Consider the following 15,798-nt stretch of genomic DNA (forward strand, 5'->3'; position numbering starts at 1 on the left):
GTATTCTGCACCACTTGTATCTTGTTCTGCACCGCTTATATCTAGCAGCTGTCGGAGCTCTACAAGCAGCCCACGAAATCTTCCACTCATCGAGTACACTCCTGAGGTAAGACCTCTCCTACGGTCTTTACGTGTCCTTCGAACTCTCTCTCGGGACAGGGCAGTTTATCGCAGAGGGAATGCTTCAACTGTCAGCCGTTATTTCCCTACCGTCTGGCCGTCCAGATCACCTGATTTTAATCCGTGTCATTTCTGGCTGTGGTGTTATCTGAAAGATGCTGTGTTCAGTGCTCCGATTACAAACGCAGCTGAACTTGCGCAACTCATTCTGAACGTGGACCCTGAGAAACTTCGATATGTTGTCGAACATGCTGTTTTTCGATTTCAACGTGTGGCGCAAAACTGTGGACAACGTACAACGTCTTGCACCAGTCTCACGACAGTTAGAAAAATATGTCATTTTGCATTTTGTGCAGTTTTTGACCTCAGGACAATTAAAAACCGATCTCAAATTTCTTTCTATACTCTTTTTCGCATCAGGAAACTAAAAACCGATTTTTCCCGGCCGAAGTGACGCGATCTTGCCATGGTGGACAGGCTTACCTAATGAACAGTGGCAAAACCACTGAGGGCCGAACGTGTGCTGTCGTGCACATTGAACAATACGGATGGTGCAATGCGCAACTCAAACCATAACCATCGCATTGCATTTCGTCTGTCATTTGTAGCCGACATCATTTACGTTAAGATGCTTACGGTATCACATACTTGTAAAATTTTGATTAATTTTATTTTGTTCCATGACGTTAACCTCTCCGTCAATAGCATGTTGTTCAAATTTAACGTCGTTAAGAGCAGTCGTTGTCTTTCTACAAGAAACAGAAACTTTAATTACGGACACCCATGTATACTGAGGGAAAAAAATCGCAAGTAATCAATGTAGAGTAATGAGATTTGTGGAATACCTTTGTCGGGATAACGTATTTAAGTGATTGACACTGCAAGATCAAAGGTAAGCGCGAGGTACACTACAGTAAATGCGAAATGCTGGTTCATTAACAACCGGTGTAACCATCAGAATGTTAAATGTAAGCATGAAAACGTGTATGCATTGAGTTGTACAAGTGTCGGATTGTTGTAACCGCAGAAAAGCCAAGTCTAAATGCAGTTGTTCTCAGACGATACACCAGAAATCATACGGGGAGATAGAGTTAACAGGGGACGCCAGGCGTGTCAGAGGGGTCACAAAAGATAACGACGCAGCCAGATAGCCGAGGCGGCGGTCCAAGCGGCCAGGCAGCTGCGCGTGATAAGCAAGGAAGCAGACTCAGCTATTAAGATAAAAAGGGCGCTCTGGGCAGGTCCCTTAATAAGCAATAACTTACAGTATCAACACTCTTGGCTAGAGGGAGAAGTCTGGGAGCGGAGAGAGAAAGAAAGAGGGCCCTAGGTGGGGACCGCACTACGTCATGAGGAGCCAATGAAGGGCTCAGGACGCAGTGCGTGACCATATAGGGAGAGGCCCCTCTACCCCTCCACCCAGCTTCTGAAGAAAAGTACTGAAGTTAATACTAAAACAATCCCTAATAAGGAAAAGTTGCACTCGACGCTACGTCATGCCAAGCGCTGGCGGGGTCGAAGGGGAAGAGCTAACAAAACTCGGAGGCACGCCGCTCCGGGGATCTCTCTCTCTCGGGTTTAGGCAGCGACGGTAGTCAGCGTGAGTAGCAGCCGACTTGGGCTGAGGGCGGGCTGCAGGCAGACAGTTGGAGATAGTCGCCGATGAGCGTTTAGGCAGCGACCGCGGGACTCTGACGTAGGGTGCTAGTGTGGGCAGCAAAGTGCTGGAAAGTTCTATCAGGCAGCCAGAACGGTGGAAGTCAGTCACCGTCTCTGTAATGGGCTTGGCTATTCTGTAGGTACAATCACTACGCAGTTAGGGTGATCTGTATTCTTTATGAATAAATTAGAACTTTTATAACGTCCATACGAGTTTACTTCTACCAACATCCTAGCCTTGTACCTTTACACCAGGGAATTTAACATCTTAGCCAGATCAAAAGTCTCCCTCTCAATTAGGTCAACCGGCTAATTCCCGTTTACGAACCGTGTCGCTCAATCCCTCGCAAAACCCACGCTTGGGACACGACAGGATGTCAGTTTGTGGGATGGAGTTCCATGCCTGTTCTACTTGGTCGGTTAAAAAGGGACGTTTAATGCTGGAGTTGTCGACCGATTATATCCCATATGTGTTCGTTTGGAGACAGATCTGGTGATCGAGCAGGCCTAGGCAACATGTTCACACACTGTAGAGCATGTTGGGTTACAACAGCCGTAAGTGGGGCAGCGTTATCCGGTTAGAAAACACTTCCTAGAATGCTGTTCATAAATTGCAGCACAATAGGCCTAATCGTCAGACTGGCGTACAGATTTGCAATTAGTGTGCTTGGAAACCACTACTGTGATATGAAATCGTGCGGCAGACCATGACCCCAGATGTAGGTAGAGAGAGTGTACTAGGAAGACAGGTTAGTTGCAGGCCTCCAACTCGTCTACTCCTAGCCAACACACGGCCCTCACGGCGACAGGGACAGAACAAGCTTCATAAAGAAAAAAAAACAGACCCCCACCCTACCCTCCAAAGAGCTCACGCTTGACACCACTGAAGTCGCAAATGGCGGTAGTTTGTGATGAGTGGAATGCACGCTACACGGCGTCTGGCTCGGAGTTGTCCATGAACTACCTCATTTCTAATTTTTAGTTTCGTCATTTTGGTGCAAATGGTTATTGAAACTGCCGCTGCAGATGCAGAACGACGCCCCAGAGTCATATGCCGGATATGGTGGTCTTCCCTCTGTGTAGTGCCACATGGAAGTCCGGAATGCGGTCTTCCTTCGACTGTACATTCTCGTGACTGCCGCTGCCATCAATCACATACAGTGGCTCGTTCCTGCCAAGTCTTTCTGCAGTTTGGCAAAAGAAATATCCAGCTTCTCGTAGCCCTACTGCGCGATCTCGTTGAAACTCAGTGAGGTTTTGACATTGGCGTCTTTGTCTCCTTGAAGCTATTCTCGACTAAGGACAACTCACCATGTCCAATAGCAGGTGTAATTAACACTTAAAACCGTTACAGCGCGTATTTAAAGCGATACATAAAGCAAAACATTTGGTGAATGAGATATGGTCTTGCCAAACAGTGGCACGAATCAAACAGGACATAAACAGAACGGGATCTGCGCGAAGCCCGTTGCTGCTTCCATGCGTGTCTTACTCCCTCTCAGTGTATGTCAAGCCAGCCACACAGACCGTATCACACACGAGGAAAACACACCTTCACTCCCGGGACAGCCCATACGGAATAGACTGAAGCAGAGCGCCTTGTTTTCCTGACAACCTGCAAGGATGTGGCGACGTCGCCCTCGCTGGACGTTGGCCTACGCCGTACACACCTCAAAGGCCTCAGGCAGATAGACTCATATAACTGAAGCAGCCGTGCAAATGACGAAGTGGATGAGTGTGTCACAGATATAATAGCAAAGGCTGCTCGCGAGAGGAAGCTACATAAGAACAAAATAGATGGACGATGGCCAATTATAATGGACACTTTCAACAAGCCTACTGCGAAGACACGGGCAAGGTCAGGAAAAGGAAGACTCACTGAAAATTCTGATTTGGTTGCCACAAAATGGCCAGAGAGTCGCCTCCAAAGTCAGTGAGATTTTAAATAATAACTTTTTTTCTTACTTGTAACATAACATTTAGGCCTTGTTTCAGGGGTATCCACCGCCGGACGTGTACAGCCTCCACGTGGTGAGCCATGTGCGGAACCGGTACGCCAGGACTGTGGTCACCAGCAGGGTGGCCAACACCGCCAACGTGTCCAGAGAAATCAGCTTCGACGCCGTCCTGCCGGAGACGGCCTTCATATCGGGATTCGTCATGTGAGTTGCAGACCCTCTAACAGTGACGCGTGCAACCAGTGATGCACCTCTGCCGTACGGCGTCACGAGATGGTTTGACTGTCGTGTTGTGCTGTTGCAGAGAGATGGACGGCAAGGCGTACGAGGCGTACGTGAAGGGGAAGGAGGAGGCGCGCCAGGAGTACCGGCAGGCCGTGGAGGGCGGGCAGGGCGCCGCGCACGTGCAGCTCAGGTAGCGGCCTCAGCGTGGTTACTGCTACCACAGAGTTAACGAATAATGTTGCACTCGAAGCCTAGTAAGTTTGGAAATATGGAGCATTTGTCGTAGGAAAGTAGGCAGTAACGAATAGCTGTTACCGACTTTAGCGCTTAAACTCAAAGTGTGTGGTGCTCGGGTAACACTACCGATATACCGAGTGGTCAAAAAACCAGTATAAATTTGAAAACTTGATAAACCACGAAATAATGTAGATAGAGAGGTAAAAATTGACACACATGCTTGGAATCACATTGGGTTTTATTAGAACAAAAACAGAGTTCACAAAATGCCCGACAGATGGCGCTGGACAGCAAAACGTCAGTGACCGCGCATGATAATCGTGTATAAAAGGAGCTGTAATGAGAGGGAGAGTCAGATGCGCCAGCAGTCGCAGCATGTTGACGTTACCTGAAAAGGAGCTTTTAGTGAAACTGTATAATCAGAATGGGGAATGTGCCAGTTCAGCTTTACGATCCTATCGCCATAGGAAGGAGATTCGAACGGGTAAAGGTCCGTTGACAAATGAAGCTGTGGCGAGAATGATTTCGAAGTTCGAAGCCAAGGGTTGTTTAGACGATAGACCCCGTAGTGGCCGACCGAGCACAAGGCGTAATGCTGCTGAGACAGTTCAGGAAGAAATGGAGACTGTAGCGGGTTCGTCTATGCACGGGAAAGTCAGCCAGCGCTCGTGCAGTCGCACGTCGCACCGGCATTCCATACACTGTTTGGTTGGCACTGAGGCGTGCCCTCCGATGCTATCCGTACAAAATCCACCTGGCGATTTTGTGAAGCGGAGGGCATTTTCGGTGGGGGAGTTTCAAAAGATGGCGGAAGATGACGATTCGTTGAGTAACGTGTTGTGGACCGACGATGCTAATTTCACGCTCCGACGGTCTGTCAACGCCCAAAATTGCAGAATTTGGGCTACCGAAAATCCTAGAACAGTCGTAGAAACTCCATTGCACGAAGAGAAAGTCGCTGTATGGGTTGGATTTACCACATCTACCGTTATCGAGCCTCTTTTCTTCGAGGAAATACGTGATTCTGGTTTTGTCACTGCTACCGTGACGGATGAGAGGTACGCCGATATGTTACAGAATCGCATCATCCCCAGCCTGCGTGATAAACGCCTTCTGGAACGTACGATGTTTATGCAGGATGGCGCTCCACCCCATATTGCTAGACGCGTGAAAGATCTCTTGCGTGCGTCGTTTGGTGATGTTCGGGTGCTCAGCCGCCACTTTCGTCATGCTTGGCCTCCCAGATCCCCACACCTCAATCCGTGCGATTATTGGCAAGAGTATCGTGATCGACCGATATTCCTAGGGATGCTGAAAGACAACATCCGACGCCAATCCCTCACCATAACTCCGGACATGCTTTACAGTGCTGTTCACAACATTATTCCTCGACTACTGCTATTGTTGAGGAATGATGGTGGACATATTGTAAAGAACATCATCTCTGCTTTATCTTACTTTGTTATGCTAATTATTGCTATTCTGATCAGATGAAGCGCCATTTGTTGGACATTTTTTGAACTTTTGTATTTTTTGGTTCTAATAAAACCCCATATCATTCCAAGCATGTGTCAATTTGTATCTCTCTATCTACATTATTCCTCGATTTATTCAGTTTTCAAATTTATACTGACTTTTTGATCTCCCGGTACTTACCAATGATTATAACAGCAACTCACTTCCGGGGCAGCAATCTGTACTTCTGTAGAACATACTTGAAGGATGCGCTTCACAACTTCTGCGGCATTGATCGAGCTTCAGTGAATGGAATATAGTGGCCGTGAGTGGCTACCTTGAAGAACTGATCAGAAAAGCTACGAATGGCTCATCCTATAGTTTTATATTGACTTGGTTTTGGAAAGTTTTGTGTCTACGACCATTCGATGCACTGGGACGCAAACTAGTTAAAATGGAGTTGGAGACAGGACCAGGTTTTCAGTAACGCTGGACAAGGGGTTGTTAAGTGGTGTCACACGCATACTGGACGAGATGAATAAGGGTTTTGCGCATATCGGCAATTTAGATGATTTACAGTAGAGTGTGTGTGCGATTGGGAGGGGGAGGGAGGGGGTTAGGGTGCGTCTGCAGCGATATGAGCTTTCGGAAAAGTAAGTTTACCAGGGAGGCAGTTCTGATGTTGGGAATGATAGTGGAAGCAAGACTTAAAAAACTCAAGTGTTAAGGGTTTGACGACTTCGAAAAGGCGCTCGACGATGTAAAATGGTGCACGATGTCCGAAATTCTTAAAAAAATAGAAGTAAACTACAGAAAGGGACAGATAATGTACAGTTTGTACAAGAAGCAAGAAGGAACAATAAGGCTAAAAGACCGAGAATGAAGTGCTCGAATTACAAAGAGTGTAAGACAGGAGTATAGTCTTTCGCCTCTACTGTTCAATCTATACATCGGAGAAGTAATGACGGAAATACAAGAAAGACTTAAAAATTGGATTAAAATTCAGGTTGAAAGGATGTCATTGATGGCATTACTACCCTCAGTCAAAATGAAGAAGAATTACAGAACGTGTTGAACAGAATGAGCAGTCTCATGACTATAAAATATGGACTGATTGTAGATCCAGAAAAAAGGTGAAACAAACGAGGAGTAATAGAAATGAGATTAGCGACGAAATTAACATCAAAATTGGGGATTACGAATTAATGGAAATTTAGGAATTCTGCTACCTTGGAAGCAAAACAATGTGTGACGAGCGAAGCAAGGAATAAACATAAAAAGCAGATTATCACTGGCAATAAAGGCACTCCTGGCCTAGAGAAGTTTACATGCATCAAACATTGGCCTTAATCTGCTGAGGAAATTTCTGAGAACGTACGTTTGGAGCACATCATTTTATGTTAGTAGATTATGTACTGGGAAAAAGAAAAAGAAGAGGGTTGAGGCGTTTGAGATGTGGTGCTGCAGACGAACGTTGAACGTTAGCTGTAGAATAATTTTGAAACTTAGGGGGACTTATAAGATAAGCAAAAAGGTTGTTTTCTCCAGAACAGGTGGATGAAGTAACGTATGGAAAACACTGACAAGGAGAAGAAACGGTGGTAGCACTTGTGGGGAATATCAGGGAAGGGACCTGTGGAGAGTAAAAGCTCTTTGAGGGGGGGGGGGGAGTCAGAGGGTGGGATATGTCTAGCAAATAGCTGAGGACGTAGGCTGTTCCGAGCTGAAGCGGTTGGAACAAGAGTGGAATTCGGGGAGGGTCGCATTGAACCAATCAGAAGATTGATAATCCAAAAACAGTAGCACGAAGATACACGTCAAAAGATTAGACAGCAAGACTGCAATAAGGCGCTCGCAGTAAGCTGGAAGTGTCTATCTCAGAAATTTGCCACATACAAGTAATTGGCTTTGTTCCAGTCGATGCACTTAGTGTTTCCAGAGTTTGACAAAGGACGTTGATAGTGAGCTCTCGTCTTATATTGTGTTAGGCTGGATGTCAATCAGCCCTTAGGCGACGATCATTTCCTTAAAATACTGGTTTACAGATACAACTTTTCTACGTTTCAGCACCAGGGACTCAAACGTGGTATCTGTGTCGGTGAACTTAGAGGCGCAGAAGAAGGTGACCTTCAATCTGACGTACGAGGAGTTGCTGCAGAGGGAGCTGGGCGCATACCACCTGCGCATCAACCTCAATCCCGGACAGGTATGTCAGCTCTACACACTAACTGTAGTTAGTTGTCATTATTATTCTGTCACGGAACAGACAAGCCGCGTGGGTTAATGAGTTGTGCATTATCTGAGTATATCATAGTTGCACTCAACTCCAAACTGCACCAGTGCTTAGACTTTGGAAGCACTGTGCGTTACACTAAAATGATACTGCAAGCTAAAGCCCGAGTTAAATCTCAGAACTGTTTTATGGAAAGGAGGCAAGTGACCCTGGTGGTGGTGACAGATCCACATGACTGGAACATTGAGCTTAGGATCTTGGTGCTAATCAAGAGGAAAATATATGCTAACATTGGAATTTGTCAACTTTCTTCGACATAAAAATCAGACGGCTATATTAACCTGATTCATTTGAGACAGATTTGGAGTCATAGGTATAATATTTACGAAGGAAGGAAAACCATTTTCAGTTAGACGACTGAAGCTGTGTCTCAAGGTCTCCCAGCTAACAGTGATACCAAAAACAGAAGTGCCGTGCGGGGTAGCCGCGCGGTCTGGGGCGCCTTGTCACGGTCCACACGGCTCCCACCGTCGGAGGCTCGAGTCCTCCCTCGGGCATGTGTGTGTGTGTGTGTGTGTGTGTGTGTGTGTGTGTGTGTGTGTGTGTGTGAGTGTGCGTGTTGTCCTTAACGTAAGTTAGTTTAAGTTAGATTAAGTAGTGCGTAAGCTTAGGGACTGATGACCTCAGCACTTTGGTCCCATAAGACCTTACCACAAATTTCCAATTTCCAAAAGTAGAAGTCATTGCCATGCACTAATGCTTGAGCCTTTAAGGCCAGTCCTGTACAAGGTGGGAGTCACTTTGTTCCGACCTGTTATGAAGTTAAAAACTTGTGTAGCGCAAGGATGGCTGTTATGATTTATAATGTCGTCTCCGTTTGTCTTTATTTAGGATGAGTGTTTTACCATTTACGTGTTCAGTAACATGTGGCTAATAGAGATTACTGTGACTGACATTTTAATTTATGCACTTCAAATTTACGACAGGGAATGTGCAGTCCAGTTTCTTTGTGAATAACTGTAAGGGATAATAGAAGAAATGAAGAGTAGAACTTGATGTGACGTTGGCTCGATGCATTAAACGCTTTCATGGAATATTTAAAGTTATCTCTGAACTGTAGTCCGTATGAGATTTCAGGCTTGATCAGAGTCGGTATCGTACACCCTGCCTTAACAGTTGAAGTTTCAATAGCGCCATCACACCAATGATAATTTGTTCAGCAGCTAGGATGACAGTCGTCTGGAGTAGACTTTACTGCCGCACAGGTGATTACAGTGTTGCCAAACTGCCGACCTTTGACGTCCACTTTGTCCTGAAAACATGTGCAAGACGAAATTGCGTTGCATACATGTTTTTAGTATGAAAGATGCGTTGTGAAGTCCTGTTGTACAAATTTTGCTTGAAATCTGTGGAATCAAAATCGAGGATCTGGTTATACTCAACATTACCAGTTATTGTCACTAACGTGTTAAACTTAATTTAAGTTAGGTGTATGAAAATTTTCATAGAACTTTGTTTACCCAGTGACAGTGTTTTCGCTTTACTTCCATCTTTTGACACAGATCGTGAACGACTTATCTGTGGAGGTGCACATCAACGAGACGAGTGACATCACCCTCCTCGAAGTCCCCAGTCTGCAGCAAAGCAACGAGGTCATAGACGAAGAGAAGAACTCTAGTAAGTACACCACTGCTATCAACTTCTGCCATTTCATTTGCAATTTTTTGTCTATGCACTGAAGAAGGCAGATGACATATACTTGAAGGAAAAACCACCTGATTCACACCTCCATTCCTAACTTACATTTAGAACTTTGTGTGGTATTTTGGTATCGTGTAGAAGAGTTTAATGAAATACACACTGACAACAGGTATGATTTATACTGTTTGATAAAAACTTGGTTGCTTAGCTATAGCACACGGGAGAAAGACACTGGCGAGCCAAAACATTATGATCACGTTCTTAATAGCTTGTAGGACCAGCAGCGATTCTGTATGGCACGGATTCGACATATCCTTGGTAGACTTCCGCAGGTATGTGGTACCAGGTGTCTACGTACATGCCAGGTAATTCTCGAAAATTGAGGGCCGTTGATATGTAGGGCGCAGCTGGCACACGATAGCGTCTCAGATGCGAATTCAGATCAGGCGAATTTGGCAGACAGACATCAACGTAAGGTCTAGGTCACGACCCTCAAACCACTGTAACCAGATTCTGGATCTGTGACACAGACAGTTATGCTGCGGGAAGATGCTGTCACTGACGGGAAGGACACCACGGATGATGCAGGTGATCCATGATAATCTTCATGGAGTCCACACCTGCCTTGGTGCCTTCGACTGCCATCACATGTCCCATGGAAATTCGGGTCAACGGCCCCATAGTGTAACACTGGCCCCACCAGTCTGTGTCCGTGCCGCGGTGTACGTTTCGAGCCCCCTGACATCACCATCGACCTGATGTAACAAGAAATGTGGTTCATCCGACCAGGCGACCCGTTTCTATTGATCGACTGTACAATATCGATGATACCGTGACCATTGCAGTCGTAATGGACGACAGTGACCTAAATTAATAAAAATGTTGCTGCAGAGAATGTTGTATATGAGCATTACCTACCTGACAGCCAAATATGTCAGAAATTCATATAAACTGTACTGGATCGGTAAGTACACTCCTGGAAATTGAAATAAGAACACCGTGAATTCATTGTCCCAGGAAGGGGTAACTTTATTGACACATTCCTGGGGTCAGATACATCACATGATCACACTGACAGAACCACAGGCACATAGACACAGGCAACAGAGCATGCACAATGTCGGCACTAGTACAGTGTATATCCACGTTTTGCAGCAATGCAGGCTGCTATTCTCCCATGGAGACGATCGTAGAGCTGCTGGATGTAGTCCTGTGGAACGGCTTGTCATTCCATTTCCACCTGGCGCCTCAGTTGGACCAGCGTTCGTGCTGGACGTGCAGACCACGTGAGACGACGCTTCATCCAGTCCCAAACATGCTCAATGAGGGACAGATCCGGAGATCTTGCTGGCCGGGGTAGTTGACTTACACCTTCTAGAGCACGTTGGGTGGCACGGGATACATACGGACGTGCATTATCCTGTTGGAACAGCAAGTTCCCTTGCCGGTCTAGGAATGGTAGAACGATGGGTTCGATGACGGTTTGGATGTACCGTGCACTATTCAGTATCCCCTCGACGATCACCAGAGGTGTACGGCCAGTGTAGGAGATCGCTCCCCACACCATGATGCCGGGTGTTGGCCCTGTGTGCCTCGGTCGTATGCAGTCCTGATTGTGGCGCTCACCTGCACGGCGCCAAACAGGCATACGTCCATCATTGGCACCAAGGCAGAAGCGACTCTCATCGCTGAAGACGACACGTCTCCATTCGTCCCTCCATTCACGCCTGTCGCGACACCACTGGAGGCGGGCTGCACGATGTTGGGGCGTGAGCGGAAGACGGCCTAATGGTGTGCGGGACCGTAGCCCAGTTTCATGGAGACGGTTGCGAATGGTCCTCGCCGATACCCCAGGAGCAACAGTGTCCCTAATTTGCTGGGAAGTGGCGGTGTGGTCCCCTACGGCAGTGCGTAGGATTCTACGGTCTTGGCGTGCATCCGTGCGTCGCTGCGGTCCGGTTCCAGGTCGACGGGCACGTGCACCTTCCGCCGACCACTGGCGACAACATCGATGTACTGTGGAGACCTCACGCCTCACGTGTTGAGCAATTCGGCGGTACGTCCACCCGGCCTCCCGCATGCCCACTATACGCCCTCGCTCAAAGTCCGTCAACTGCACATACGGTTCACGTCCACGCTGTCGCGGCATGCTACCAGTGTTAAAGACTGCGATGGAGCTCCGTATGCCACGGCAAACTGGCTGACACTGACGGCGGCGGTGCACAAATGCTGCGCAGCTAGCGCCATTCGACGGCCAACACCGCGGTTCCTGGTGTGTCCGCTGTGCCGTGCGTGTGATCATCGCTTGTACAGCCCTCTCGCAGTGTCCGGAGCAAGTATGGTGGGTCTGACACACCGGTGTCAATGTGTTCTTTTTTCCATTTCCAGGAGTGTATCTATTATAAAATGTTAACATTAATTGATGATTACTAAATTTAGTTTTTCTATGGCACTGAGATTTATTTTGTAAGAAACTGAGCGTCTTTCGCTGAAAACTTAACTCTTCCATGAAACTTTTATTTTGATCTGATGGTGGCTAGGGCCAAAATAGGTAATAAGAAATGTGCTAAGAATCGTCGCCGATATCTTTAACGATTGCCTATCGTATGTGGTCAGTAATAAGAGTCTTCCCCCCCCCCCCCCCCCCCCTCTCCGTTCCTTACCCAATAGCTCAGAAACTCGGCGCTACTACTACAACACTAACGGCCAAAAATCGCAACACAAAAAGTAATTAAAATAGAGTAATGAAATTTCAGGAATACATGTGTCTAGTAACATATTTACGTGATTATCATTGCAGGTTCAGAGCTTAATGAAACCGCTAGATAAGCCATTGCAAATATGAAATGCTGGTATGTCGACAACCGGTGTGGCAACCAGAATGTGGAATGCAAGGATGCAAACATGAACGCATTGTGTTTTATGTATGCTGGATGGAGTTTCATGCCTGTTGCACTCGATCAGTCAACACAGGGATGTTTAGTACTGTTTGTGGATGATGGTGGAATTGTCGTCCGATGATGTCCCATATGTCCTTGAACAGGCCACGGCAACATGTCAACACTCTACAGAGAATTTTGGCTTAACACAGTTGAATGTGGGCAATCTTTATCCTATTGAAAAACACCCCTGGATGGCTTTTCATAAATGCCAGCACAACAGATCGAATCACCGAATTGACGTAAAAGTTTGCAGTCAGGGCTCATCGGATAACCACAAGAGTGCTCCATCTGTCAGACGAAACCGCACTCCAGAACATTTCCCCAGATGTACCTGGTCCAGTGTTTCTAGCTAACGGACAAGTTGGTTGCAGATCCTAAGAGGCCTCCTGTTAACCAAAGCACGGCCATCACTGGCACCGAGGCAGAACCAGTCTTCATCAGAACACAAAACATACCTCCACCCTGCCCTCCAATACTGAAGTCGCAGATGTTGGTGGTTTGTGGAGTACACGCTAGAGCTGACTTTGAAGTAACAAATTTGTAATAGTCCATTGTGTCGGTGTGATGACAACTGCTGCTTAAGTTACTAGTGTAGGTGCAGTACGATGTGCCAGAGCCATACACCTCTCGACAGAGCCACGTGGCCGTCCGTAGTCCGCTCTTCGTGCGACCATAATTTCTCGTGACCACCGCTGTCAGTGAGTATATTCCTGACAAGTTATTCTGCAATATCGCAGGAAGAACACCCAGCTCTTCGTAGCCTTACCTTCACGATCACGTTGAAACGCAGTCCGGTGTTGATAAAGGGTCTTTCTCGTCCTAAAGGCATTATTGGTTCAAAATGGTTCAAATGGCTCTGAGCACTACAGAACTTAACATCTCAGGTCATCAGTCCCCTAAAACATAGAACTATTCAAACCTTACTAACCTAAGGACATCACACACATCCACGCCCGAGGCACGATTTGAACCTGCGACCGTAGCGGTCACACGGTTCCAGACTGAAGCGCCTAGAACCGCTCGGCCACAGCCGCCGGCAGGCATTCTTGACTGACATCAGCTTACGACGTCCAGTCTCACCCTTGAACATGATTTGCAGCCTCATAGAGAGGCTACTAGTGCCACTCTTAGGTGACCGCCTCAAAATTTGAACAGACATAATCTTTCAGATGCAGAAACTCGTCCACCAACTTTCGTTTATGTCAAGCAACTGCTACTTGGTGCTCCGATCTTTTCTTTCCGTCAGTGTATGTAGCAAAATCCTGCCATACGTGCATTCACGCATCTCATCGATCAGTAGCTTTCATTACTTGGATTCTTCGATCTCTATGTCAGCATAGCACTATTATCTAAATACACACATTGTATTTATCTTAATCATCTACCTTACTGTAAATCATTTCGTGGATAACTGTATGGTGCCTACTTGCAGTTTCTTACAGTAATGAGGATTGAAGTAGTGAATAAAGAACCATTTAACAGTATGACGTAACACTTAGTACATACGATTCTTCACGCAGCTAACCCTCTGGCGCACATGGAGAGGCCTTCGGCCACGACAGCCGTGGTGCGGTGGTCTCCCAGCAGGGAGGAGCAGGCGGCGCTGAGGGCGGAGGGCGTACAGGGGCAGCTGCTGGTGCGATACGATGTCGACCACGCCGACAGCCCCAACCAGATACTCGTGAGTCAACCCTCTCGTCTTTCATCAACAATTTCTGGCAGCTCATTGTCCTTAACCTAGATACCAATATAATAGTTAATGCGATCCACCAAAGCTGCATTGATACACATTTTTTGTGTTACGACCGGTTTCGTTGGTTAGAACATCATCGTGATGCCGAGTTGTCTTGTGTAACAATAGAGGCAAAAACTAAACTACTGGCCATTAAAATTGCTACACCATGAAATTGTGCTACAGACGCGAAATTTAACAGACAGGAAGAAGATGCTATTATATGCAAATGATTAGCTTTTCAGAGCATTCACACGAGGTTGGCGACACCTACAACGTGCTGACATGAGGAAAATTTCCAACCGATTTCTCATACACAAACAGCAGTTAACGGGTCTTGCCTGGTGAAACGTTCTTGTGATGCCTGGTGGAGAAATGCGTATCATCACGTTTCCGACTTTGCTAAAGGTCGGATTGTAGCCTATCGCGATTGCGGTTTATCGTATCGTGACATTCCTGCTCGCGATGGTCGAGATCCAATGACTGTTAGCAGAATATGGAATCGGTCGGTTCAGGAGGGTAATACGGAACGCCGTGCTGGGTCCCAACGGCCTCGTATCACTAGCAGTCGAGATGACAGGCATCTTATCCATATCGCTGTAACGGATCGCGCAGCCACGTCTCGATCCCTGAGTCAACAGATGGGGACGTTTGCAACACAACAACCATCTGCGCGAACAGTTAGACGACGTTTGCAGCAGCATGGACTATCAGCTCGGAGACCACGGCTGCGATTACCCTTGACGTTTCATGACAGACAGGAGTGCCTGCGATGGTGTACTCAACGACGAACCTGGGTGCAGGAATGGCAAAACGTCAATTTTTAGGATGAATCCAGGTTCTGTTTACAGTATCATGATGGTCGCATCCGTGTTTGGCGACATCGCGGTGAACACACATTGGAAGCGTGAATTCGTCATCGCCATACCGGCGTATCACCCGGCGTGATGGTATGGGGTGCCATTGGTTACACGTCTCGGTCACCTCTTGTTCGCATTGACGGCACTTTGAACAGTGGACGTTACATTTCAGATGTGTTACGACCAGTGGCTTTACCCTTCATTCGATCTCTGAAAAACTCTACATTTCAGCAGAATAATGCACGACCGCATGTTGCAGGTCATGTTCGGTCCTTCCTGGATACAGAAAATGTTCGACTGCTGCCCTGGCCAGCACATTCTTCAGATCTCCCACCAACTGAAAACGTCTCGTCAATAGTGGTCGAGCAACTGGCTCGTCACAATACACCAGTGACTACTCTTGATGAACTGTGGTATCGTGTTGAAGCTGCATGGGCAGCTGTATCTGTACACCCCAAAAAAGCTCTGTTTGACTCAATGTCGAGGCGTATCAAGGCCGTTATTATGGTCAGAGGTGGTTGTTCTAGGTACTGATTTCTCAGGATCTATGCACCCAAATTGCGTGAAAATGTAATCGCATGTCAGTTCTAGTATAATATATTTGTCCAATGAATACCCGTTTATCATCTGGATATCTTGTTGGTGCAGCAATTTTAATGGCCAGTAGTGTAGATAT

At 46.8% G+C, this 15,798-nt stretch overlaps 1 protein-coding gene across 1 annotated transcript in view; it reads left to right on the forward strand.

The window, feature by feature from the left end:
- The window catches only part of LOC126354677 (inter-alpha-trypsin inhibitor heavy chain H4-like), a 142,760-nt gene that overhangs the window by 23,083 nt on the left and 103,879 nt on the right, over window positions 1–15,798 (forward strand). Inside the window, exons 2-6 of the mRNA XM_050004482.1 lie at window positions 3,775–3,941; window positions 4,042–4,152; window positions 7,722–7,860; window positions 9,450–9,564; window positions 14,051–14,211. Of these exons, the coding sequence (XP_049860439.1) occupies window positions 3,775–3,941; window positions 4,042–4,152; window positions 7,722–7,860; window positions 9,450–9,564; window positions 14,051–14,211 (693 nt within the window). The remainder of the gene's footprint in view (window positions 1–3,774; window positions 3,942–4,041; window positions 4,153–7,721; window positions 7,861–9,449; window positions 9,565–14,050; window positions 14,212–15,798) is intronic.

The sequence above is a fragment of the Schistocerca gregaria genome, chromosome 1 (genome assembly GCF_023897955.1).
Source record: "Schistocerca gregaria isolate iqSchGreg1 chromosome 1, iqSchGreg1.2, whole genome shotgun sequence".
In the NCBI taxonomy this organism is placed as follows: Eukaryota; Metazoa; Arthropoda; class Insecta; order Orthoptera; family Acrididae; genus Schistocerca; species Schistocerca gregaria.